General features: G+C 44.0%; 1 protein-coding gene across 3 annotated transcripts in view; it reads right to left on the reverse strand.

The window, feature by feature from the left end:
* HLCS (holocarboxylase synthetase) overlaps window positions 1–27,509 on the reverse strand; it is a 237,262-nt gene that overhangs the window by 178,341 nt on the left and 31,412 nt on the right. For 2 of the 3 annotated variants that reach the window (XM_064380144.1, XM_064380142.1), the window contains exons 3-4: window positions 7,662–7,824; window positions 4,944–5,890 (exon numbers count right to left, since the gene is read on the reverse strand). In XM_064380144.1, coding sequence (XP_064236214.1) covers window positions 4,944–5,890; window positions 7,662–7,713 — 999 coding nt within the window. In that variant the 5' untranslated portion in view covers window positions 7,714–7,824. Of the gene's footprint in view, window positions 1–4,943; window positions 5,891–7,661; window positions 7,825–26,598; window positions 26,814–27,509 lie in introns of all 3 variants that reach the window. The other variant, XM_064380143.1, reaches the window with a different exon arrangement.

The raw sequence follows: 27,509 nt of genomic DNA on the forward strand, positions 1-27,509 counted from the left end.
AGTCATGCTGGAAACTTCCATTTGACCTATTAGCCATAACTGGAAAATAAAACCGGGAAAGAGAGCAGCCTTATTCATCGTTTTAAGGGAGTTTGCAAGAGGCTGGGCTCATACCTGTAATCCCAACACTTTGGGAGGCAGAGGTGGGAGTTGCATAAGCCTAGGAGTTTCAGACCAGCCTGGGCAACATAGTGAGTCCCTCTTTCTACAAAAAATACAAAAATTAGCCAGGCATGGGTGGTGTGCCTGTAGTCCCAACTATTTGGGAGGCTGAGCTGGGAAGATCCCTTGAACCCAGGAGGTTGAGGCTGCAGTGAGCTATGATCGTGCCAGTGCACTCCAGCCTGGGCAACAGAGTGCGACCATCTCAAAAAAAAAAAAAGAGAGAGAGAGAGAGCGTTTGCAGGAACTCAAATACAGCAGGTCCTTGAATAATGTTTTGTCACTCAAAGTCATTTAGTTATGAAGTTGATAAGGGGAAAAAAAAATCACTTCCCCGCCAGGGCCACAGTCTGTGTGGGTCTGCACATTCTCCCCATGTCTGCACGGGTTTTCTCTTTGTCCTCCATTTTCCTCCCACATCCCCAAGCTGTGCACATTAGTGCACAGACGTGTCTGCATGGTCCCAGTCTGAGAAGTGTGGGTGCGGGTATGAGTGTGCCCTCCCATCCCAGCTAGGGCTGGCTCCCTAGGATGAGCTCCAGCCACCCGGCCGCCCACCATGCTGAACTGAAATAATTAGGGAAATAATTATCTTATGTTTTTATTAATCTTTCTTAAATGTACATATAACTCATATTTATTTCAATGTTTCAGTGTTTGGGCCTTTATTTAGAAGTTTGGTGATGTCTTGGGGACAGAAATATGCCATGGGAACTGACTTCTTGTTTGTATCAATTAGCCTACGGTAACACTGGCTTCATTATATGTCATTTCACTTAAGTGTGCCATTTCCAAGAACCTATCAACAACTTTAAGTGAGGACTTACTGAGGAAGGAGGAGTAAGATTTCTTGGACACCAGAAAGGCCTTTCCTGCCACCCTCCTTCCCCAGAGTGAATTTTAAGACTTGGAACTTCACCTCGTGACTTCAGGCTTTGTTGTCTAGTTAACATTAAAATTAAAATGTCTCCACCTATCAACAGTCTCTGTCGTGGTATGAAGGAACTTACTGGAACCTCTAGCTCCCCTGAGATCAGATTTTAAATGAGCATTGGAGTCCAGAGGTTGCCAGAACACTGAGTACCCAGAAAAGCAAACAGCTCCTTTGCCTTATTTTGTTTTGGCTTTGCCGACTGTATGCAAAAGCTTCTAGCCTGATATTATAGAAGTATTATGAAAATAGAAAAGCATAGTGCCAGCTTTCAGGCCACTTAAAATCTCTCAATTCCCACCCACGACTTAACCAAGCCAAATATATCAACCAAATGTTAAAAGTTGAGGCCTGGCTGGGTGTGGTGGCTCACGCCTATAATCCCAGCCCTTTGACAGTCCGAGGCGGGAGGATCACTTGAGGCCAGCAGTCGGAGACCTGGCCAACATGGCAAAACCCCACTGCCATGAAAAATACAAAAATTAGCAAGGTGTGGTGGCACACGCCTGCAATCCCAGCTACTTGAGAGGCTGAGGCACAAGAATCGCTTGAACCTGGGAGGCAGAGGTTGCAGTGAGCTGAGATTGTGCCAGTGCACTCCAGCCTGGGTTGACAGAGCGGGACTCTGGCTCAAAAAAAAAAAAGTTGAGTCCAATCAGAAAAGGTCTGCAGGACACTGCCCAACATGGTCTCCAAACCACCAGCTGGTCGGCTGTAGGCTGGCTGCTTCCCCCAAGACTGAGGACGCCGATCATGGGGCAACAGGTCAGGTGTGCCTGTTCTCTAGATAGCCCTGGAGACTGGGAGAGGCAGAAAAGCAAATCCCTCTAAGGAATCGTATCCTACTCAGTTGCTTCTACCTTAAACGTGCACCTCTCCTCTCCAGTGGACAAAGCCATGCCAGTGCAGACAAAGAGCACAGCGGCAAGACCCAGTTAATTCACGTGAGCACATGACTATCCCAGAGATTAACCCTTACGGGTGGCAGAAATGAAATATAAGTCAAGTTCTGTTCCCACCAGAGCCGAAGGGATGAGAGAGGTACACGATTGAATGCATTTGGGCTCACTGGGCAGGGTGAATACACAGAGTATCCAAGGCGCACACACCGTGAATTGTATGAACTCATTTTCACATGAGAAAGATGCCCAGATGGGAAACTGGATGCACTACAAGTGGGCTGAGTTCCAGGAGACCAGGAGGAAGCCGGCCGCCGAAACCCCAAGGACTGCTTTGCTTCACTGTCTTACAGTTTCAAGATGTAGGTGCTTCTACAATGGAAACAAGAAAAGAGGCTGCCTCCGGTTCTACGCTCCCAATGAGCAGGGAGACGTGGCACGCCAGAGTGTGTGGGTGGTAGATTTGGGCTCCTCATCCACGGAGGTACTGGACTACAGTCTCATCCTCTGGGTGTAATCCTGTCACCATAATGACAGGTCTATTTCTGTAATTTGGCTTCTTCTAAAAGTTAAGACTTTTTAGTTGGACCAAAGACCAGAACTAAAAAATGTCTCCATGCACAAATAGGGAGAGAGAGTGGTACTGGCATCTAGTGGGTAGAGACCAGGGATGTTATTCTGCAGCCTAAAATGCACGAGACTGCCCCTCACCACGAAGAATTCTCTGACCCAAAATGTCAGTACTGCCATGTTTGAGAAACTCTGCCGCAAAAGCCGACCCACTGCAACCATGTGCTAAGCTAAACAAAACAAAATCTTTCAAAATCCACGTTAGAGATTTTCTGTGGACAACTTCGTGGCAAACTCCTGGTCCATTTGACACTCAAATGTCAGCATTAATCCACAGCCTTAAGTTTTTCCTGCAAACTTGATCAGCACACAGCAAGTATACAAACATTTCCTCTCTTTCTTTATTATTATGAATGGCAAAGGCATCAAATCTGCAGCTTACTTGGCTGTGACACCACTGCCTAGCGTGCAGCTGTGTTCTGCCCTTGAAGTTCTTTACCTCCTCTTATTGGGTTACATCATCACTAGATTTATTACAAAGACGAAGGCTATGAAATTGAACAGGGTAAGAGGAAACTAACCAGCCTGTAATAATATTTATTTTTTAATCTCAGTAAGGTATCACAGAGACACAGGCCTGTGGAGAAAACAGTGACCCTGTCACACAGAAGACTGGAAGTCATTTAAAATCAAAACTGGCATTCTAATCCTCTGAATCTGATTTGTGAAGCTGCATCATATTGCCTTTTTTTTCTAGGGCAATGCACTGCAGTATCAAATTTTATGACAGTAATGGGGTCAATTTAAATGGTGCAGCAAGCAGATTTGCTATGTAACTCGGAGAAATGGATCGCAACAGTGCCAAATCAATTTTCTAGTACACGTCTGTGCTCAGGGGTGGTAAAATTCACTCTTCAAAACTGAAATATGGCTCTAGGAAGTCGGGTTTTTAAGTGGATTTTCTGAGAATACGCAGTTACTATAGTTACCATATTTGCAGATAAAAAGATAAGAGGAACATTTATTAGGCCTCCAAAAGCTAATTCATGCGGTCTGCAGCCCTACAGGAAACCCGCCTGGGCTGTACACATTCACCTGTCCTAATGTCCTAATTACTCAATTTTAAGCATCTCTGCTTGAGTATTATCTTAAGAACAAGTGAGTCGGTTTTAGAATTGCAAAGAAACTAATATATACTCCCTGGAAAAACGTGTGGCCAGAAAAATCAAGAGACTTTGCTTCCAGGAGAACTGGAAGAAGTCAAAGCATTACGAAAATGAAAACAGAACAAACAAGTAACAATTCTCTAACTCATATAATAATAAAACAAAATCTATTACACTTATCTTGGGAACTCTTCTGGACAAAATATCTACGTCTGCTTAGTTTTCTCATTAGAGCATCAAATCCTTAAAGGCAAGTGAATGTTCATCTAACTCAAATGAAAACCTTTTCTCCTAAGCATTAAAAAATTCGGAGTAAATGATAAAGAATTCTGAAATAGTTTATTCGCTACTGTTTGCTTACACAAACAAAACGCTAAAAGGAAGAAGAAGATGGAATAAAAAGAAAAAAAGGAACCAAAGGATCTCCTAAGCAAGAAATTAGCATTTTCCTTTCCTCTTCTTTCCATTTTTTTCCCTATGTATTATTATGCCACAAATCTAAGTAGCTTCAATATTCTTTTTTTTTTTTTTTTTTGAGATGGAGTCTCACTCTGTTGCCCAGGCTGGAGTGCAGTGGCACACTCTCAGCTCACTGCAACCTCCGCCTCCCAAGTTCAAGCAATTCTCCTGCCTCAGCCTCCTCCTGAGTAGCCGGGATCAATATTCTCTTGTCTGAAGATTTTCTTCAGCACTCGGAAGAGTGACAAAACATAAGAAAGGAATTGAGAACCTGAAGATGTTTTAACACAAACTACCTTGCCAATCAACTGTAGTGTTTCATCGTGGTGGTCACTGACATCTAGAATCATGACCCTGATGGTTTTAACTTCCTATGTTAAATAAAGGCTCGATTATATTAACCAAGGGGTACTCTGAGGCAAGAAAGCAGACTGATGTAGTTAAGAAAGATCATTACTAGTAAAGAACCAAATAAGAATTTTATGACTAAGACTCAGTGAACCAGCAAGCTCATTTATCCCTGACACCCGCCTTGTTCCTTCCTCATAAGTCTTTTGGTTAATCAGGGCATTCAAGAAAGCCCCGAACTGAACTAAACCTGCTCACTATCAGCTAAAGCTCCCAGCCAACAGTCAAAAACAGCCTGCAGCACACAAACTCCTAAAACTTTTAAGCATGTAGCTTTAAAAGGCATATTCCCTCTCAAAGATACCCACAGATACCCAAAGATCACCAAATCCACGCTGCCCTGAGTACCTGGCAAAGAACAGCTTCTCCCCCATGAGTTCCAAAAGGCACATGCACAATCATCCTGTCCTTGTCCTCGTTCTCCAGGTGGCCCTGGAGCCCACCGGGGCTGAGCCGCTCTCCGGGACCTTCCTGGTACCTGCAGCCACTGCTCAAGACGCTGAGCTTCACCTTGCTCTGGTCAGCCTTGGAGAAAACCAAGTTCTGAACCGTCTTCCGCAGCACACCCTTGCTTGTCACCTGAAAGCCACCAAAGGTGAAGGACGAAGACAGGCCCAGCACCTTCCCTCCCTGAGACAGATAGGCCATGAACTTCTGGTATAGGACTTCGGGAATGGACTCCCTGGTAGCAATGACCAGTAGCAAACAGTTGTCCGTCCACGGGTCTTTGAGGGCACTTTCCTCCAGCAGGTGGTAGAGAATGTAACTGTCAACATCCACACAGTCGGCCAGCACGGACTGGACCTCCTGGAAGCGGCCGAGGGCTTCCTGGGAGTCGGAGCCCACATAGAGGAGGATGTTGGGTGCCTTTCCTGTGAGGTTGACTCTCCTTCCCTCTCTTTCAGGGCCAGTCTCATCAGCAACACTCTCCAAACTGCTGCTATAATCATAGGGAAGGTCTGGAATGTTCTCTGCAGAGGCAAACTTGACTGACTCAATGGTGCTGTTCTCAAGTTCCAGACACTCATGGCAACTGGACAGATGGAGGTGATAATGCTCGACGGGGCCCCCTCCCCTGTCGCTGTCCCCAGCAGGCTCACTCCCAGAGGCACTGCCTCTCCTCTGTTTGGGCTCTTCACCAAGAGCCTTCAGGTCATCTCTGCCAACGTGCTCCATACCGTCCTGCTCAGGCTTAATCTCAAGAGAAGATTCAGGCTTCGGTTCTAGGATCTGGGCTTGCTTGTTTGAGGCCTGATCCTTCACTTCCTTCAGGGTGGAGTCCTGCAAGTGCACCGCTAAGGCAGGAACAGCAGAGAGAGAGAATCATCAGCACTTCTTATGTGACACATAGCTCATCTCAAGAATCTCATCACCCGTGCACCACCACACCCAGCTGACTTACATTCCAGGACAGCCACTGGCACGGCTCCCAACTGCATCGCCCCTCAACCCAGGGACATCCTTTGGAAACACGAATTGTTCCTGCCTGAAGACCCCAAGTGAAATCAGCAGTTTGCCCAACATCTTTTACACCTATCGGAGACCCTAAGATCCTCTTACTGAATGGTGAAGAAAGTGAGATTCACAGAGGTGCCTTTGCCTCCTTACTTACAGATTCTATTTCTTGGGTGTTATTCTCCTTTACAATAATGAAACTGAGCAATAAAAAGGACACATATCTAGAATCTACCCCAGCATGCCCCAGTGAAATGTCAGTCTCAGGACACGTCATAGGATCAGTGGGAGAAGACTCTTCCCAGTATCTTGTCTCGGGACTGGAACATAAGTTGACAATCACTGATTCAAAAATGTTTACTGAGCACTTGCTATGTGTCAGACATGGTATTAGAGACATGTACGAGGTGATTCTGGATATTAAGGGATTTATCTAAACTTCCAGAGCTGATAAGGGACATTTATTTGCCCATGAGACGAAAGAAGACATTCGTAGACATAAAAGCCTGTTTTTAAGTCTAATCAAGGAAGAAGAGTTTGCATGTTTCCTGAAAAGCAATTTGTCCCAAAAAATTGTGGTACACAAATTGTAAGTAAAAAGCTGTTGGATTTAGCACTTCATAGTAACTCTAGCTATGCTTCCCACTCAATCCGAACTAGAGTCTAGACACCAGTTATTCTGTATTAAACTGTATGATATAAATATCAGATGGGTTCTGAATATGAATGCCTCATGAGCAATGCAGTTATGAAACATTCTTGTTTAAGAAATTTAATAGGCCGGGTGTGGTGGCTCATGCCTGTAATCCTAGCACTTTGGGAAGCCAAGGAGGGCAGGTCACCTGAGGTCAGGAGTTTGAGATCAGCCTGACCAACATGGAGAAACCACATCTCTACTAAAAATACAAAATTAGCCAAGTATGGTGGCACATGCCTGTAATCCCAGCTACTCGGGAGGCTGAGGCAGGAGAATTGCTTGAACCCAGGAGGCGGAGGTTGCAGTCAGCTGAGATCACACCATTGCACTCCAGCCTGGACAACAAGAGCAAAACTCCATCTCAAAAAAAAAAGAAATTTAATAAGCACAAAAATGTAAACTGCCACCCCCCCAAAAAAATATACACTTGACACGTGCATGAATTGTATATTGTTATAGTAAAATCAAACGTATTGACTGAATTAAGCTGAAACTAAGCATAGCCCTTATGTCATACCAGTAAGAGTACTCAACAGTCCTTAAGCTAATAACCTAGAGTGTCCCACTATGATAAAGTCTTTTCTTATTTTATTTTATTTCTTTGAGACAAGGTCTCACTTTGTCACCCAGACTGGAAGGTAGTGGTGTGATCATGGCTCACTGTAGCCTCAACCTCCCTGCTCAAGTGATCCTCCCATTTCGGCCTCCCAAGTAGCTGGAACCTCAGGCATGCATCACCACACCCAGTCGATTTTTTTTTTGTTTGTTTTTGGAGATGGGGGTCGATGTTGCCCAGGCTGGTTTCGAACTCCTGGGCTCCAAGTGATCCTCTTGCCTCGGCCTTCCAAAGTGCTGGGATTATAGGTATGAGCCACTATGCCTGGCCAATAAAAACATTTTCTAAAGTTACTTACACACAATCTTTTGGGGTACCAGACCATTATCCATCTGGAGTCTATCTTCCATGAACGCTACCCCCAGCTTGCTGAAGTTGTCCACACTTGCTTCCGCAATTAACCGATAAGGATCCCCAGGTCTGCAAGCTAATGGCAAACAACAGTCGGACCACTTGACAATCTGAGAAAAAACAGAAGAGGGAGGAGGTAGGAAAAGACAGGTTGAGATTTTTCTTCTCTAAAATAACCAGATACTTTATTTTCCCCTTGAGGCTCTTACCACTAAATTACAGTCATTAATAACAAATTACTAGTTTTGCATTTTATTAATAGCAGAGTTGTTCTGAATCAAACATGCTCATCTCTACCTGACAACAGTGCTTATAAAACACTAAATATAACTCTCATTTAAAAGTACTGGTCTCCACTTTTTTAAGGAACTAAAAGGTAAAGGGCCATTCCCCAGACACCGGAAAAACATTGTATAGCCCTTTAAAAACAGAGAAGAGAGAACAAGAAGTCCACAATACCCAAGGACTTTAAATGTAACCTGTGGACCCACTTTTCTCAACGTGTGATCCAAGACCAGGTGCAACAGATCTCCCAGGGAGCACATCAGACCTTCAGAGTCCCAAGCAGGACTCCCTCCCTACCTGCTGCACTGGACTCTGAAACTGAAGTCCAGGAATCAGAATGTTAAAACCTGCTTCCCCTGTAGTTCCTGCACTCAAGGAACTGTGAGAACAATCAGAAAAGACTCTGCAGTTACTGCCTGTAAGGAAGTTCACATTCCCACCACAAGAGGGACAGGGAAAAACAGAGCAGGCAAATACCCCACTAAGCCTTCCAGTTCTTAATACAGAAAACGTGACACCGGGACCTCAAACACCCATATTCTCTCTGAGGGTTCCCATGGAGAAGAGAACCTACGAGGGGAAGAGCCCGGCGCTGCAGTCAGGGGTCTGAGCCCAAGTCAAAGGCAACTAATCTAATCAGCGCTGTCTGTCCTCGGGCAAGCTTCTGACCCTCGCAGCGTCCTCATCTGTAAAATGAGAATACTGGCAATATTAATATTAATGAATATAATTTAAAGCTTGGTTGTGTTAATGAGATTAAAGAGTATACCAAATGCCCCCAGTAAAAGCTTACATCTACCGGAATAAAGTACTCAATTACTGAAAGCTGCTTTTATTAGCTATCACAAATGTGGCTTTAAAAGCAGCAGTGAGCAGGGCAGTCTTTTTCTAAGATGCCATGAGTGAGTCCTCTACTTCCTAAAGATATCTTCTCAGGGACACACTACCCAAATGTCATAATTATAGATAAATAATTTTGAATTCCATTTTTATTTATTTATATGTATTTATTGAGATGAATACTCGCTATATCACCCAGGCTGGTCTCGAACTCCTGGCCGTGAGCAGTTTCTCCACCTCAGCCTCCCAAGTAGCTGGGACGACAGGCTCAGGCCACCACACTTGGCTTGAATTCCATTTTATATGATGGTGGGCTAGGGTTTTAGAACACCTCCTAAAAACTATTTTTTAAATGCTAGATTTAAAAAAATGAATAAAGTACTACCTTAAAAGTCTAGAAGAACTGACTAGGTAATAGTGAAGTTCCAGGCCAAGTGCTGGGATAAATCCTGAACCTTCCAGAGCCAAGGGGATTCCTGCAAGACAAGCCACTTCTGCCCCCGGTCCTTGCTCATCCAGACAACTTGGCCTCCAAAAGTCAACGTCCAGCTGGCGTAAGCATAGACATATAGTGATATGGTTTGGCTGTGTCCCCACCCAAATCTCATCTGGAATTGTAATCCCCATGTGTCAAGGGAGGGACCTGGTGGGAGGTGACTAGATCATGGGGGCAGTTTCCCCTATGCTGTCCTTGTGATAGTGAATGAGTTCTCATGAGATCTGACACTTTTAAAGTGTTTGGGCTGGGTGCAATGGTTCACACCTGTAATCCCAGCACTTTGGGAGGCCGAGGCAGGCGAACCACCTGAAATCAGGAGTTTATGACCAGCCTGGGCAACATGGTGAAACACAATCTCTACTAACAATATAAAAATTAGCCAGGTGTGGTGGTAGATGCCTGTAATCCCAGCTACTCAGGAGGTTAAGGCAGGAGAATTGCTTGAACCCAGGAGGTGGAGGTTGCAGTGAGCCGAGATCATGCCACTACACTCCAGTATGGGTGACAGCAAGATTCTGTCTCAATCAATCAATCAATCAATCAAGTGGTAGTTTCCTCTCTCTCTGTCTCTCGCCTGCCACCATGTAAGACATGCTTTTGCCTTCCACCATGACTGTAAGTTTCCTGAGGCTTCTCCAGCCATGAAGAACTGTGAATCAATTAAACCTCTTCCTTTATAAGTTACCAATCTTGAGCAGTTCCTAATACCAGTGTGAAAACAGACTAACACGTATAGACTAACAGAAAAGAACTCAGAGTATAGAAATAAACACACATTCATGGACAACTGGTCCATGAATTTGGACAAGGGTGCCAAGACACTTCAATAAGGAAATAATAGTCTTTTCAACAAATGGTACTGGTACAACCAGATAACCACGTGCGAAAAGAATGAAGATAGGCTGGGCATGGTGGCTCATGCCTGTAATCCCAGCACTTTGGGAGGCCATAGCAGGCAGATTGCCCGAGGTCAGGAGTTCGAGACCAGCCTGGCCAATGTAGTAAAACCCCATCTCTACTAAAAATACAAGAAATTAGCTGGCCGTGGTGGCAGGCACCTGTAGTACTAGCTACTCAGGAGGCTGAGGCAGGAGAATCGCTTGAACCCGGGAAGTGGAGGTTGCGGTGAGCCAACATTGCGCCATTGCACTCCAGCCTGGGTGACAGAGTAAGACTCCATATCAAAAAAAAAAAAAAAAAAAAAAAAATGAAGATAAACCTCTTCCTCACATCATGCAGACCATGTACAAAAATTAACTCAAACTGGATCAAAGACCTCATTGTAAGAGCTAAAACTATAAAATTCAGAGAAAAAAACATAGGCATAAATTGTCATGACTTTTGATCAATCAGTGGTTTCTTAGATAAGACACCAAAAGTACAAACAACAAAAGAAGAAACAGAGAAATTGGACTTCATCGAAAGTTTTTTGTGCTTCAAAAGATATCAAGAAAATGAAAAGACAACACATAAAATAGAAGAAAATATTGGCAAATCATATAAGAACTATATAAGAACTAGGCTAATATCCAGAATCTACAAAGAACTAAAACAGATTTACAAGAAAAAAACAAACCCATTCAAAAGTGGGCAAGGATATGAACAGACACTTTATAAAAGAAGATATGGATGAGGCCAAGAAACATGAAAAAATGCTCATCATCACTGGTCATTAGAGAAATGCAAATCAAAACCACATTGAGATACCATCTCACACCACTTAGAAGGGCGATCATTAAAAAATCTGGAGACAACAGACGCTGGAGAGGATGTGGAGAAATAGGAACACTTTTACACTGTTGGTGGAAGTGTAAATTAGTTCAACCATTGTGGAAGATAGTGTGGCGATTCCTCAAGGACCTAGAAATAGAAATTCCATTTGACCCAGCAATCCCATTACTGGGTATATACCCAAAGGATTATAAATCGTTCTATCATAAAGACACATGCAAAGACCTGGAACCAACCAAAATGCCCATCAAGGATAGACTGGACAAGGAAAATGTGGCACATATACACCATGGAATACTATGTAGCCATAAAAAAGATGAGTTTGTGTTCTTTGTAGGGACATAGATCAATCTGGAAACCATCATTCTCAGCAAACTGACAAAAGAACAGAAAATCAAACACTGTATGTTATCACTCATAGGCAGGTGTTGAACAATTAGAACACGTGGACACAGGGAGGGGAGAATCACACACTACGGTCAGTTGCGGTGGGGCTAGAGGAGGGACAGCTGGGTGGGGAGGGTGGGGAGGGATAATGAGGGGAGAAATACCAGATATAGGTGATGGGGGGATGAAGGCAGCAAACCACCTTGCCATGTATGTACCTATGCAACAGTCCTGCATGATCTGCACATGTACCCCAGAACCTAAATTACAATAAAAAAAGAATTAGTACAACTCAACAATAAAAAGACAATCCAATTTAAAAATGGGCAAAGGATGTAAACAGACATTTCTCCAAAGAATATACACAAATGCCAAATAAGCACATGAAACACTGCCCAACATCATCAGTCACTAAGGAAATGCATATCAAAACCACAGTGAGACACAACATCATATCTGCTAGGATGGCTGCAATCAAAACAGATGGACAATAAAAATACCGATGAGGACGAGGAAAAACTGGAACTCTAATATATTACTGGTAGAAATTAAAGTGTTGCAGCTGCTTTGGAAGTTTGGGAGTTCCTCAAAAAGTTAAACATAGGCCAGGCATGGTGGCTTATGCCTGTAATCCCAGCACTTTGGGAGGCAGAGACAGGTAGGTCACCCGAGGACAGGAGTTTGAGACCAGCCTAACTAACAAGGAGAAACCCCATGTCTACTAAAAATACAAAATTATCTGGGTGTGATGGTGCATGCCTGTAATCCCAGCTACTCAGGAGGCTGAGGCAGGAGAATCACTTGAACCCAGGAAGCGGAGGTTGCGGTGAGCCAAGATCACGCCATTGCACTCTAGCCTGGGCAACAAGAGTGAAACTCCGTCTCAAAAAAAAAAAAATTAGGCATAGAGTTACCATATGATCCAGTAATTCCACTCCTCAGTATGTAAATACCTAAGACAATTGGGCCTAAACATAAGAGCATATCTAGATTAAGCTCAGAGGATCTTCACAAAGGCAAGCCCCAGAGGTCTTCACAAAAGAAACAAACTACAGGCCAGGCGCAGTGGCTCACGTCTGTAATCCCAGCGCTTTGGGAGGCTGAGACAGGCAAATAGCAAGGTCAGGAGTTCAAGACCAGCCTGACCAACATGGTGAAACCCCGTCTCTACTAAAACTACAAAAAATTAGCCAGGTATGGTGGTGCATGCCTGTAATCCCAGCTACTCAGGAGGCTGAGCCAGGAGAATCGCTTGAACCTGGGAGGCGGAGGTTGCAGTGAGCCGAGATTACGCCACTGTACTCCAGCCTGGGTGACAGAGCGAGACTCTGTCTCCAAAAAAAGAAGAAAAGAAACAAACAAACAAACTACGTTGAGAAACAACTGGAAGATCTGAACTTGTTCAAGAAGAACCCATACCCAAACCCCAGCATTCAGAAAGAGATGGTCTCCACAATGGAAAGATATCCAGAAGTACTGTAGGTTTGGTTCAAAAGCCATGGAGCAAAACTCAAGAAAGCCAAATGCAAGCATATTTGGCAAAAACAAGAAGTTCAACAACAACAAATATCTGAGAATGAGGCCAGGTGCAATGGCTCACTCCTGTAATCCTAGCACTTCGGGAGGCCAAGGCAGGAGGATCACTTGAGCCCAGGAATTCAAGACCAACCTGGGCAACATGGCAAAACCCTGTTTCTACAAAAAAAACTGTAAAAATTAGCCAGGTGTGGTACGCGTGCCTGTAGTCCCAGCTACTTGGGAGGCTGAGGTAGGAGGATCACTTGAGCCTGGGAAGTTGAGGCTGCAGTGAGCTGTGATCATGCCACTGCACTCCAGCCTGGGTGACAGAGTGAGACCCTATCTGAAAAAAACATAATCTGAGGGAGGCGTCAAGCCCAGTCCTTCTCAGGGAAATATGGACACACTACCCACATCCCCAAATGATACCCATCCTAGAGTTTACACAGATCACCAGGCACCCTCATTCCAATTCCATTTATGCCCCAGTGGCAGGGACCCTATAGAACACTCCATTGGCCCCAAAATAGTCCATTTTGGCTGCTGCCAAGATCTGAACATACACTGCTTCCATTCCACCTCAGAATTCCAAGGTCATTCTCCAAGTTTCAATTTTAATTTTTTTGGTTCCTCATCTCCACAAAATAGAGACATCAGACACAAAAGGTCACATATTGTAATGGCTTATGAAGATTCTCATATAAGAGAATACTTTTCAGCAGTAAGAAACAAATTAGAGATATATACAACACGGATGGATTTCAAAAACATTAGGTTGAGTGGGAAAAAAAAGGCACCAAAGTATACATGCTATATAATTCCATTTATATGAATTCCTAGAACAGGAGAAACTAATTCCCATGTCAAAAAGATTAGTGGCTGCCCAAGTAGAAAGAATTGCATAGAAAGAGGCACAAGATAAATGTATTGAAGTGACAGAAATGTTTCATGTCTTAATTACCTGGCAGTTACCTAGGTGTATACATTCATCAAAACACATAGAACTGTACATCTAAAATCGGTGCATTTTAATTTACATAAATTATACCTCAATTAAAAAATTAATACACAACAAAACTAGTAAGGACAGTTTCTTTTTTTTCCTGCTTCTTTGTTTTGATTTTGGTTTTGGTTTTTTTAATTGTTGTTGTTTTTCCATTTGTTCAGCTAATAAGGTTTAGTCAGCATCAGTAAGTGGACAGTCGGCTTATGTTTCTACATCTGATTTTTTGATCACCTCCTTCCATAATCATACTTGAATGACTTCGTCAAGCTCCCTTCATTTATTTTGGCTCTCCCCAAGACATTCTTCAAGTAGTCACCAGGGTAATCTCATTATTCCTTTAAAAATGCTGCACCTTCCTCTGCTTAAAATCCTTCCATGAATAAGTTCTGAAGATCTACTGCAGTCATGGTGACTATAGGTTGTATTTTTGTTTTTTGTCTCAGAAAAAAACCACATCATATGTTGTACCCCATAAATATATACAATTAAAAATACTTTGGCCAGGCACGGTGGCTCATGCCCGTAATCCCAACACTTTGGGAGGCCAAGGCAGGCGGATCACAAGGTCAAGAGATCAAGACCATCCTGCCCAACATGGTGAAACCCCATGTCTACTGAAAATACAAAAATTAGCTAGGTGTGGTGACGCATGCCTGTGGTCCCAGCTACTTGGGAGGCTGAGGCAGAATCGCTTGAACCCAGGAGGTAGAGGTTGCAGTGAGCTGAGATTATGCTACTGCACTCCAGCCTGGCAACAGAGCGAAACTCAGTCACAAAAGAAAAAAAACTTTCAGGGCCATTCTTCATTGTTCAGGAAAAAAATATATATATATGTCCACACAAAAAGCTTGTATGCAAATGTTCATAGCAGCATTATTCACAATAGCCAAAGGGTAGAAAAAAATGTCTATCAATAGATGAATGGATAAATAAAATGTATATATCCATACAATGGATTATTATTCAACTATAAAAAGGAATGAACTACTGATACATGTTACAACATAGATGAATCTTGACTACACTGCGTTAAGTGAAAGAAGCCAATAACTAAAGGTCACATATTATATGAGGCTATTTACATGAAGTATCTAAAATAGGCAAATCTAGAGTCAGAAAGTAGATTCACAGTGGCCAGGAGCTGAGGTGTTGGGGAGTAGGCAGTGAATGCTGACAGGTGTGTGGTTTCTTTCTGGTGTGCTGAAAATGTTCTAGAATTAGATAATGCTGATGATTGTATAATTTTGTGAAATATACTAAAAACTACTGAATTGCTTTTCAAGGGTGTATTTCATGGTATGTGAATTATAGCTCAATTTTTTAAAGCAAAAAGAAGGGAAAAAGTCCAGGCAGTTTGCTTGTCTCTACACTCTTCCAGGACAGCCTGGTCAGTAAATGGACTCCAGAATCCAACTTCCCAAACTTATCCTGGCTCCTCTGGTTAAGGGAGTGATTTGAGCAAGTTACTCCAATTCCCCACGCCTCAATGTCCTGTCTGTAAGGTAGAGATAAGAGCACCTACCTTGGAAGGTTAGTGGGAGCACTAAAAGGGATCATCCATAAAGTGCCTGCACCATAAGGGGTGCCCTTATGATTCCAAAATGCAGAGTCCTTTAGAGCAAGTATCCTCAAAAGAAACCACATCATCCTAAGTGGGCAAAAACCCATCTTGGCAGGGAGTGGAGAGGTGAAGAAAATCTTCGACATTACAACAGTTTGTGGCCCTCCCTCCAAGACTCAACCCTATCCCACAACTTTTTATTTCTTTTCTTTTCTTTTTTTTGTGAGACAGGGTCTCACTTTATCACCCAGGCTGGAGTGGTACAATCATGGCTCACTGCAGCCTCGACTTCTTGGGCTCCAGCAATCCTCCCACCTCAGCCTCCCGAGTAGCTGGAACCACAGGTACGCACCACTATGACCAGCAAATTTTTGTATTTTTTGTAGAGACGAGATTTCGCTATGTCGTCCTGGCTGGTCTCAAACTCCTGAGCTCAAGCAATCCTCCTACCTCAACCTCCCAAAGTGCTGGGATTGCAGGCATGAGCCACCGTGCCCAGCCCCCGACAAAATCTTGTTATCTTATTCCTTAGTATCTCATTTTTCTTCTCAAAGTGAACTTGAATGTCATTATTCTCCTTGGAAAAACAATACTGAAAAAAAACCTGAGAAACACTTCCTTTGAGGGAAAAATAATAAACACGGGCCTTTATGGTCAACTCACTAACCTGTGTAGAATATTTGAACAAAGAGAAACTCCAGAATGTTCATTTAGCTCTACTTGTAGCTTTCCCTCCACCTTACCACCTCCTTCTCCCACCTCCTCCCAGACACACAGACAAGGGAAGTAGGATTCACCTGGAGGTGAATTGGAAGGAGGCCCACCCAATGTTTCAGCAGAATTCTGCATTTCGGAAATGACATCTTTGATTCAGGACAGACAGTCCGCTGATTTCCAGCTTTGAGAGGAAAGGATCTCAGTTCAGGAAGATGAGAAGATAAACTAACACCGTGGCAGGGCGGACTTTTGAGATGAGGGTGCATGGAAACATGGAAACGAACAGGGCAACCTCCCGCAGGAAGCTAAAGGCATCCTTGTCCTCAGAGCCATCAAAGGAAGAGGAGAACCGCTCAACCAGTGGAGACTCAACCCAGAGTTTAGCTGTAAAAACACAGATTTAGCCCCCTGCGGTAGCAGGCACTGACAGTGTAAAAGGAGCCAATAATGAAATTCTCACACACCTCTGAGGAGGAGAGAGGCAGGAGATAAACAAAGGAAGAGGAAGAACAGGAAGAGCCCGAAGAACAATACGTACACACAACCCGGATCGAGTTTCTCCACTCCGCCAACTGCTTCCTCACCTAAGTGCATTTCCTTTTTCTGGGAGCGTGGTCCATCAGCCACGGACCGTGCAAATGCCTTCAAGCAGCGCTGGGTGCTCCGATCAAAGCAGAGCCGCGCTGTCACTGATACATCGTCCAGGGTGTTTGCCTTCCAGTGGATAAAGGCAAACAGGGCACTTCAAATTTGCACTTCGAGATGGAAACAAAGGCATGGAAAAGAGAAGGGAAGTCAAGCAAAAGGCTTACTGCAAAAGATCAAAGCTAAGGAAGTCCTGGCTGTCCCTAAACAAAGGAGTTTTCTCCTATAAAAGCAGCCAGCAGAAATCTGTTAAGTAACTAAAGCTCTTGACTTCATGTTACGATGTATGGCAGCAGGGAAAGCATATCTTCTCTGCTTAAAACTCACATCCAAAAAGCAGTCCGGGAGTGAAAGACCGCAGGTTAAACTAGCACAGGTGACCCTGCCCAACAGGGGGCATTGGCAGGCAGCAGCTCTGCAGCCAGTGAAGAACAGAAATCTCAACAACCCTTTGGTACCTAGAGTCAGATCATGGATGCTGCTAATTTTTCTGACTCTTGTTTCTCCTCTTCCAAATCATCATAATTCAATGTGAAGTTGTTCAAAAGTTCAAGTAACAAAGTGGATGGAGGAGGGCTAGACACACAGAGATAGAGAATTTGAAAATACAGGGCTGGGAGCCATGGCTAATCCCAGGACTTTCAGAGGCCAAAGCAGGTGGATCATGAGGTCAGGAGATCGAGACCATCCTGACTAACACGGTGAAATCCCATCTCTACTGAAAATACAAAAAATTAGCTGGGCGTGGTGGCGCACGCCTGTAGTCCCAGCTACTGGGGCGGCTGAGGCAAGAAAATTGCTTACACCCAAGAGGCAGAGGTTGCAGTGAGCCGAGAATGTGCCACTACACTCCAGCCTGGGTGACAGAGCCAGACTCCATCTCAAAAAAAAGGAAAAAAAAAATGTTCTGAATAACTGAGAAAATAATACAAATATTATCAGAACAAATACCCTTGTTGCCACAAACAAGAGTGCTTTTATTGTATTCTGTAGATGTCCAGTACACCCGAGGCCCACTAAGGTGTGCAGCATTCACATTCACAGTTACTCACTTCCCGCCTCATCCCCCCATTCCACTGATGTAAGCTGAGGAAGAAGAGGAGTTTTAAGAAGTATCCCAAGTGTTTAGTTATCCACTGCCATGTAACAAACCACCCCACAATTCAGTGGCTTAAAAATAATCATTGATTTTTCTCACGAATCTCAATTTGGACAGGACTAGGCAGGGACAGTTTAACTCTGCTCCACATGGCATCAGGTAGAGTGACTCAACAGGGCTTGATGATCTACTTTTTTTTTTTTTTTTTTTTTTTAGATTCAATATAATAAACTTTATTTTTTTTATTATTTTTTTTTTTATTGCATTTTAGGTTTGATGATCTACTTTTAAGATGTCTCTGTCACAGAACTGGAGCTGCCTGTCACCTGGGAGCTCAGTCAGGGCTGTCTATGGAGAGCCACATGTCTTTCTCCTCCATGTGGATCTTGCCACTGGGCAGCTTGAGCTTCCTCACAGTATGGGAGCTGGACTCCAAGATGATATGTTCCAAGATCCCAGGTGGAGGCTCCAAGGTTTCTTATGATCTAGCCTGAGAACTCTCAGATTGTCACTTCCACCATATTCCATTGGACACACAAATCACTAAGGTCAGTTCAGATTCAAGGGAGGGGAAAGTGACTCCCTTTCAATAGGAGGAAAGAATTTACAGCCATCTTCAATGTGCTGAAACAGGTTTCTGCCAGCATTTAGTCTACCCCTTCTGCATGAGAAAGACATGTCTCTAAATGGGCATGCTCCTTTGGCCCGGGAGCATACACAAGAGAGATGTAGAGAGCAGAGAGCTCACAGCAGAGTCACAGCTGGAAACAGCAGCAGCGAACCTGCTGAGCCTACAAGTAACATACCCAAGAAACTAGGATTTGCTGTCAGAAGCCACTGGGATCCTAAGCTCATCTGTTACTTCAGCAATCTAATACAATGTGCACAACTGCACTCCTGACAGCAGCCCCCTAAGCCCTTCCTGCTACATTCCCCATCTCCACAAGTGATCTGCCACCCACCCACAGGCCATCATCTCCTAACCAGTATGGCCATCTGTCTCTATCTCAGCATTCCTACTCCCAACACTCATCAAGCCCATTATCTTTTCCCACATGGCTACAATCCATTCCAGGTTTGCTCCCCTCCCATCCACTCTGCAATCTGCCTGAATTGTGATGTTCCTAAAGCACAAATCTGATCATTCTGCTTTAAAATAAAAATGGTTTTAGCCTACTGTCCTTGGGATCAAGTGTAAATTCCTAGTTAACACATATAAGCCTTGTTTGATTTGTGTATTATGTCCATGTGCCATCCAATTTGAGTATATTCAATTCTGCTACACAGAAAACAAGAAAAACAAATAGCATGGGTGAAACTCCTGGTGAGTCAAATACTTGTAAGACATGCTCAAGACGGACAAAATAAATGGAACATACGTGTGTAGAACATAGATAAAAAGGAAAAAACAAAAGTCTTTAGTCCTAGTCAGAAAGTCATGGGAGAACCAGTATTTTTTGTTTTTTTCAGAGAGACAGGGTCTCATAGCTTTGTCACCTGGCCTAGAGTGCAACAGTGCCATCAAGGCTCACTGCAGCCTCGACCTCCTGGGCTCAAGCAATCCTCCCACCTCAGCCTCCCAAGTAGATGGGAGCAAAGGCACATGCTACCATGCCTGGCTAATTTTTCTTTTCTTTTATTTTTAGAGACAGCATCTTGCTGTGTTCCCCAGGCTGATCAGGGCCAATCTTATCAAATCTTAAAATATTACCAAGACACAAATCATGTCACTTCCAGATTGACAGTTATGTCACCCTTAATTTGGCCACCCATTTTGACCCCATGGATATACTGTCTAGAAACACAGATTAAAACACACACACAGCATTTCAGCAGGTCCCTGGTAAGCCACAGCTATTGCAGACATACATATCCAAATCTCTCCAACAGAGCAACTGTGTGCTGGCTATAGGCACCCTCCACCTTCTGGGCCCTTGTGTAACTTCAACTCTAGTCCTTGTAATGACACCATTGGCAGGACTCCAAGTATGAGCATCACATGGTCCAGGATTCAGACTGCGGTCCTTCCATTCATAGGCACCTGATCCTAAGTGTTAGCCGATCCCAGATCTCTCCCCTTGTTTCTTGATGCATGTTTTGAATTGATGTAATAAACAACGTGATTCCAGCATCTTAACACAGCCTATGAGCCTCGCTATTCTGTGACTGCTGGAATCACCTGCTTGACCATGTTCTTGGAAGCTACCACCGCATCAAGGTAATTTCCCACACAACATTCCATCCCTTGCTTTCCCCTCCAGCCTTTTCTAGGGCAACTCCCCAACTCAGGTGAATGTAGACTCCAAATATACTGAACTATGTGCAGTGGCCAGGTGCAAATGCTTTCTGTTCATCTGCACATGCTGTTCTACCTGGGAAGTCCTTTCCTCCTCTTTCACCTGATTCCTATTTTTCCCTTAAACCTCAGATATTACCTGGCCTGGAAAGTCCTTCCAGACCTCACCCCAGCTAGGTAGGTTCCCCCATAATCCCTATCCATGCCTTCTATAGTACTTAACACGGTGACCTTTAATTGTTCATTTACTTAGCTCTCTGCTCTCCCACACTGTGAGCTCTTTACAAACAGGGAATGTCATCTCTGAATGAATCTTTCATCCCCATGTGACACATGCCTCCAGCCCTATCTAGGACACGATATGGAGCATAACAGGCACTCAATAAAGCCTCAATGGATGCCCTGATCAAGCACAAGGAACATAAGCAAATTTCCGTTTAAAAAAAAAAAATTGTATTAAGTTCTTTGGGTCAACAATTCTTACTAAATGTGACTGCTGAAATAAGTACAGAAAATATTGAAAACTGAGCTGAATCTGCCATCACTTGTTGGTATTACTGCATCAAGCAAAATAAGTGGAACACAGATGTTCAATAAATATCTGTTAATGAATGAATAAGTAAAAATATAAATATGTGAATGCTACATTTTTTTAAACTGAATTTTTTTTTTTAGACAGATTCTCACTCTGTCCCCCAGGCTGGAGTGCAGTGGTGTAACCTCCACCTCCAGGGTTCGAGTGATTCTCCTGCTTCAGCCTCCCAAGTAGCTGGGACTACAGGCGCATGCCACCACACCTGGCTAATTTCTGTATTTTTAACAGAGACAGGGTTTCACCCTGTTAGACAGGATGGTCTCAATCTCCTGACCTCATGATCTGCCCACCTCAGCCTCCCAATTTAAACTGAATTTTAAGATCCATTTATCTGTTGTTGGGAATCTGTAAAGTGACCACAGATAAAAGCCATTTGAAATATCCAAAACTCAAAAAGACATTTTACATATCTTTAAGAGTTGCAGAGTCTTTATAATGTAAAAAAAAAAATTAGATCCCATCAAAATCAAAAGTCCTTCTTACATAATATATCTTCTATTTAATATCTTAGGATCCTGTCAAATTCAAATGGCAGTGAAGTTAGGTGAAACATACATGCACAGATTCATAAGGGCCCCCAAAAACACAAAATCCCATCCAGCAATCAACCTGAATGGGTACTGGTGACTTGGTTAGAAGACAGTGAGCTATGAGATCAAGTTTTGAATTCGAATTTATAAAATGGAGCTCGGAGTAACAGCCAGAGTGGTCAACATGAACGGCTCTGGACGTCTCTAGCTCCTGGTTGGAACACCCACTGACATCTCTGATCACAGATGAAATGAGTTAACTGGACTATGGCAATCCTCCTTGTTGAGAAGGCATTTTTCTACCCCAGAAAATTAAAAATTAAGTAACCACTATTCAGCGAGAAGGTCTTAACTAAATCTTCCTTGGAGAGTCCGTTAACTGAGATGATAGCTGTGGCAGAGATGCTAATTATCTCCCAAATTGCCTTTCTTTCTCCCTTACAGGAACAGAACTCTCAGTTTCTGCTGAATCCATGACTGTCCAGCGAGAGGATGCATTTCCCAGCCACCCCTGAACCTAACTGACCCAGGGGACTATGTGACTAAGTTCTGGACAATGGAATGGAAGCAGAAGTCACCATGTGACATTTCTAGATCACAATAGTATGTTTTTTAATTTATTAATTTTTTTAGAAATGAGGTCTCGCTTTGGTACAGTGGCAATCAAAGCTCACTGCAACCTCAAACTGGTCTTAAGTGATCCTCCAACACCAGCCTCTCAAGTAGCTGGAACAACAGGCGGGAGCCACCACACCCAGATGGATCACAATTTTAAAGAGGAAACTGGTTGTCTTCCAACATTCTCTCTTCCCCCATTCTGAGGGCTAGAATGTGGATGAAGCTGACGGTGGCAGAGTAGCAGGGATAGTGGGAGCCAGACTCTAGCAAGAGAGAACCCCACTACCCAGGATAGAGGAGGGAAGACGGGAGAAGGAACCAATGAAAAAGATGGGGGGAAAAAAACGGGGGTTCCTGGACAGACTTCCAGAGCAAAACCACTGCCCAGAGAGAGAAATTTAACTTCTAGCTCATTTGAGCCCCTGTAGTTCTGGGTCTCTTTGTTACACAGCTTAGCCTGTGTCCTACGTAATACAGTAACTATGTTCCTTAAGATGCTGTACATCTTTTAACCCCATAAAGACATACAGTTAACAATTAGGGAAATTAAAAGCAGAGCAGTCATATTTTATGTTAAAAAGAAATCTGTACATATTTGACATTTTATGTAATTGCAATATTTTGGAAAGTCTGGCCTTGGCTTTAAGTTGCAATCTTACTAAATTTATATATAATATTAGAATATATATAAGAAAACTTGGCTGGGCACAGTGGCTCACGCTTGTAATCCCAGCACTTTGGGAGGCCAAGGTGGGTGGATCACAAGGTCAGGAGTTGGAGACCAGCCTGGCCAATATGGTGAAACCTGATCTCTACTAAAAATACAAAAGTTAGCTGGGTGTGGTGGTACATGCCTGTAGTCCCAGCTGCTTGGAAGGCTGAGGCAGGAGAATCACTTGAACCCGGGAGGCAGAGGTTGTAGTGAGCCGAGATCACACCACTGCACTCCAGCCTGGGCGACAGAGCAAGACTCTGTCTCAAAAAAAAAAAAAAAAAGAAAAGAAAACTTCAAGTTTACCATATTTGTAAATTTAACACAGTCATGTATCACATAATGTCTCGCCCAATGATAGACCACATACATGATGGCTGTCCCATAAGATTACAATGGAGGTAAAAATTCCTATGGTCTAATGACATTGTAGTATAGCACAGTACTCACATATTTGTGGTGATGCTGGTGTACACAAACTTACTGGGCTGCCAGTCATATAAAAGTATAGCACAGACAATTACGTACAGTACACAGTACCTGGTAATTAACAACTGTTACTGGTTTATGTGTTTAACTATATTTTCTATTATTTTAGAGTGTACTCCTTCTACTTACTTAAAAAAAAGGCGGGGGGGCTCAGAATTTCAAGACCAGTCTGGCCAACATGTGAAACCTCATCTCTACTAAAAATATAAAAATTAGCCAGGCGTGGTGGTGGGCACATATAATCCCAGCTACTCGGGAGGCTGAGGCAGAAGAATTGCTGGAACCCAGGTTGCAGTGAGCCAAGATCACGCCACTGCACTTTAGCCTGAATGAGAGTGAGATTCCATCTCAAAAAAAAAACACAACAAAACAGTTAACTGTAACAGCCTGAGGCAGGTCCTTCAGGAGCTACTCTAGGGGAAGGCACTGTTATCATAGGAGCTCACCTTTCCATGCACATGACTGCCCATGAAGACCTCCCAGGAGGACACCTGGGTAGTGAAGGCCAGTGATACTGACAATCCTGACCCCGGGTAGGCCTAGGCTAACGTGTGTGTTTGTATGTTAGTTTTTAACAAAAAAAGTTTAAAAAGTAAGAAACAGGCTGGGCGTGGTAGCTCACGTCTATAATCCCAGAGCTTGAGGGGGCTCAGGTGGGAGGATTGCTTGAAGCCAGGAGTTCGAGATCAGTCTAGGAAACACAGCAATTTGTATGTTCACAAATTTGGATAAATAAAAATAGGAATAAAATTTTAAAAACGAAAATTTTTTAAAAATGGGAAAATCTTAGAAAAAAGCTTTTAGGATAAGGATATAAAGAATTTTTTTTTTTTTTGAGAAGGAGTCTCACTTCGTTGCCCGGCTACAGTGCAGTGGCTTGATCTCAGCTCACAGCAACCTCCGCCTCCCAGGTTCAAGCAATTCTCGTGCCTCAGCCCCCCAAGTAGCTGGGATTACAGACGCATGCCACCATGCCTAGCTAATTTTTGTATTTTTAGTAGAGACAGGGTTTCACCATGTTGGTCAGGCTGGTCTCAAACTCCTGAACTCAGGTGATCTGCTGGTCTCGGCCTCCCAAAGTGCTGGGATTACAGGGTGAGCCACCATGCCTGGCCTACTTTCTCTTATAATCCCAACATCATTTATTTCAAAACCGTAACAACAAGGACATTTTGGGGGTAATGGACATTCATTATTTTGATAGTGGGGATGATTTATAAGAGTTATGCAAGTGTTCAAAAACTTGGTGTCTATTAATCCAGACAACTTAAAAATCTAAAAAGAAACTGGGAGGAGGGGTGGGGGACACGAGGAAGGAGTAGGAGGAAGCAGACGGACTCAGGGGTGGGGAGGTACGTGTAGTTCTAGTTTCTATATTGAGCGGTGAGTTCATGGGTATTTAGTAAATTGTTTCAAATCCACTGGTGAATGAGAGCCACGCATACACCAATGATGAGAGTACATTTGGAACAAGGAGTATGGTTAATCCAATTCTGTGTACCTAGAGTTCTAAAATAAAATGAAATCTTTTAAGATATTTAAAGTTTGTAAACAAAATGAATATTATTCAAAAATTCCTTTAAAAGTGATTGCAGATTGTTGCTGAACTTGTAAGAACTGTAAACTGGGTTAAAAGCCCAAGGAGCTGGGCTCGGTGGCTCATGCCTGTAATCCCAGCACTTTGAGAGGCCAAGGTGGGTGGATCACTTGAGGTCAGGAGTTCAAGACCAGCCTGGCCAACATGGTAAAACCCCGTCTCTACTAAAAAATACAAAAAATTAGCCAGGCATGGTGGTGGGTGTCTGTAATTCCAGCTACTTGGGAGGCTGAAACAGAAGAATCACTTGAAGCTGGGAGGCGGAGGTTGCAGTGAGCCAAGATTGCACCACTGCACGCCAGCCTGGGTGACAGAGTGAGACTGTGTCTCAAAAAAAAAAAGCCCAAGGAATTGGTTACTGATAGAACCTGGAAGTCTGCCCCTCCAAATCCCATGTTGAAATGTTATCCCCAGTGGTGGCGGTGGGGCCTGGTGGGAGGTGTTTGGGTCATGGTAGGAATTCCTCATGAATAGTGCGGTGCTGGCCTCCCAACAGTGAGCGAGTTCTCACAAGACCTGGTTGTTTAAGTGTGTGGCACCTCCCTCAGCTCGGTCCCACTCTCATTCCCATTCTCACCATGTGGCACGCCTGCACCTCTGTCACCTTCTACTGTGACTGTAAGTTCCTCAAGGCCCTCACCAGAAGCACATGCCGGCACCGTACTTCCTGTGCAGCCTGAAGAAGCTCTTTCCTTTATAAATTATCCAGCTCCAGGTATTTCTTTATAACAATGCAAGAACAGTCTAATACAGTTGCCATATGACAAGGACTCTTCATAGTTCAAAAAGAAAAGCCAGATATCAGCAATTTCATATGAAATTGGCCCTGAGTTCACCGAACCCTTCACATCAACGGTTGATCTCTTTCCACCAAACAGAAGAGACCATTCACAGTACTGTTGGATCGGACCTAGGTTAATAAAAGCTCTATTTATTCTGGAATCTCAATGATCTAGATCTCTTTAAAACCATTAATTTGTTCCTCTACTTACTAGAAAGGGTAGGGGCATTGGTTAAAATCTTATCTCTCACTTAGCAGCTGGTTAAAACCTTGTCTAGGCCAGGTACAGTGGCTCACGCCTGTAATCCTAGCACTTTGGGAGGCCGAGGCAGGCAGATTGCCTGAGCTCAGGAGTTTGAGACCAGTCTGGGCAGCACAGTGAAACTCAGTCTCTGCTAAAATACAAAAAACTAGCCAGTTGTGTGCCTGTAGTCCCAGTTACTGGGGAGGCTGAGGCTGGAAAACTGCTTGAACCCAGGAAGTGAAGGTTGCAGTGAGCCGAGATCAGGCCACTGTACTCCAGCCAGGCTCACACAGACCTGGGACTACCAGCTGCGCAAAGGAGCTACCCATTGTGGGTCTCCTGAGAACTGTTCTGCCACTCAGGGAAGTTCCCCTCAGCCTTGCTCACCCTCTAGTTGTCCATGTGCCTCATTCTTCCTGGATGCAGGAAAATAACTCAGGACTCACCAAATGGTGGTACTAAAAGACCTGTAAGACAAACAGGGCTGAAACATGTCCCCATGCTCAATACATTGTAGGCAACAAGAAGGATAGAAGGGCTGTGGCCCTTCCGAAGCCCAGATCTAGGGGGTTCCCAAGCCAGGGCTGTTAACACCCTCTTTGGGGTTCTGCAGTTCCCAGCATCTCTGTGCTTCCAAGTGCCACCATGTTCCCCTTGTCCAGACTCAGGGGCCCACAGCGAAAGCTGCATGCAGTACATCTGGTCCAGCCACAGCCCTGCATGGAGCCACTCACCTGACCAGACTCTGCACTTGCTCACCCACACACCTCTTGCCGCTCTGCACCTGGCTTGCCCCTGGCAGGTATGGGATCTGGGCTGGTAGAATGAGCTGAGTGCAGTCTGCCAGGCCAAGTGGGTGGAATAAGCCCAGAGGGCACAAGCAATACTCAGGCAGAAGGCGCCGCTCGCCACAGAGGTTTCCAGCTGGTGAAGCCACACCCCAGGGATCCTATAACATTAGGCGTAGTGTTAAAAAATACCTAGAAGGGGCTCAGTAAGTGGCTTATTACTATCATAAGTGTCTACAGGGCTAAACAAAACCTTACAAACCTTCAGGAGAGAACACACAGTCTTAGCACACTGCACTGCTCCAGGCCTGTTTGCCTGATGCTCCACCCCCTCAAAGGCCCCCACCAGAAAGTCTCTCTCTATCCTATACTATGTGCACCTGCCTCCCCTTATTTTCGTTCACCCTGAATTCCAGTCAATTATTTCTTGTTTACTCCCCCTTTTCTTCTTCTCATCTCAATACAGCATCTTACAGATAATCTTCATGAAATGAGAATCCAGTTTCATAGCTAACATCAGCAAAATCCCCACTAGATTATCTACATGGCAGGCAAGGAACACATGGCGGGTGAGGACCCATAAGTGAGGAGCAGGAACCTGCAAGGGTGAGTTGGGGTCAGAATTTCACGAGCCTCAGGGCCCAGGCTGCCCCTGGTGGGATGACATCCACCAAACGCTGAAGCAACAGTGTCCCAACTGGATGTGGGTCCAGAATGACTAACTCTGGCCATCAACAGAAATGCCCAAGGAAGGGACACGGGACAGGATATTTTCACAGTTCAGACAAAAGATAATCAACACAAGGATGGAATGAGGAGCACTGAAAATGAAAGAGCAAAGCTGACAATCTAGGGAG

Source organism: Aotus nancymaae, unplaced genomic scaffold, assembly GCF_030222135.1.
Source record: "Aotus nancymaae isolate 86718 unplaced genomic scaffold, 86718_ANA_hifiasm-v0.15.2.pri h1tg000022l_1, whole genome shotgun sequence".
NCBI lineage: Eukaryota > Metazoa > Chordata > Mammalia > Primates > Aotidae > Aotus > Aotus nancymaae.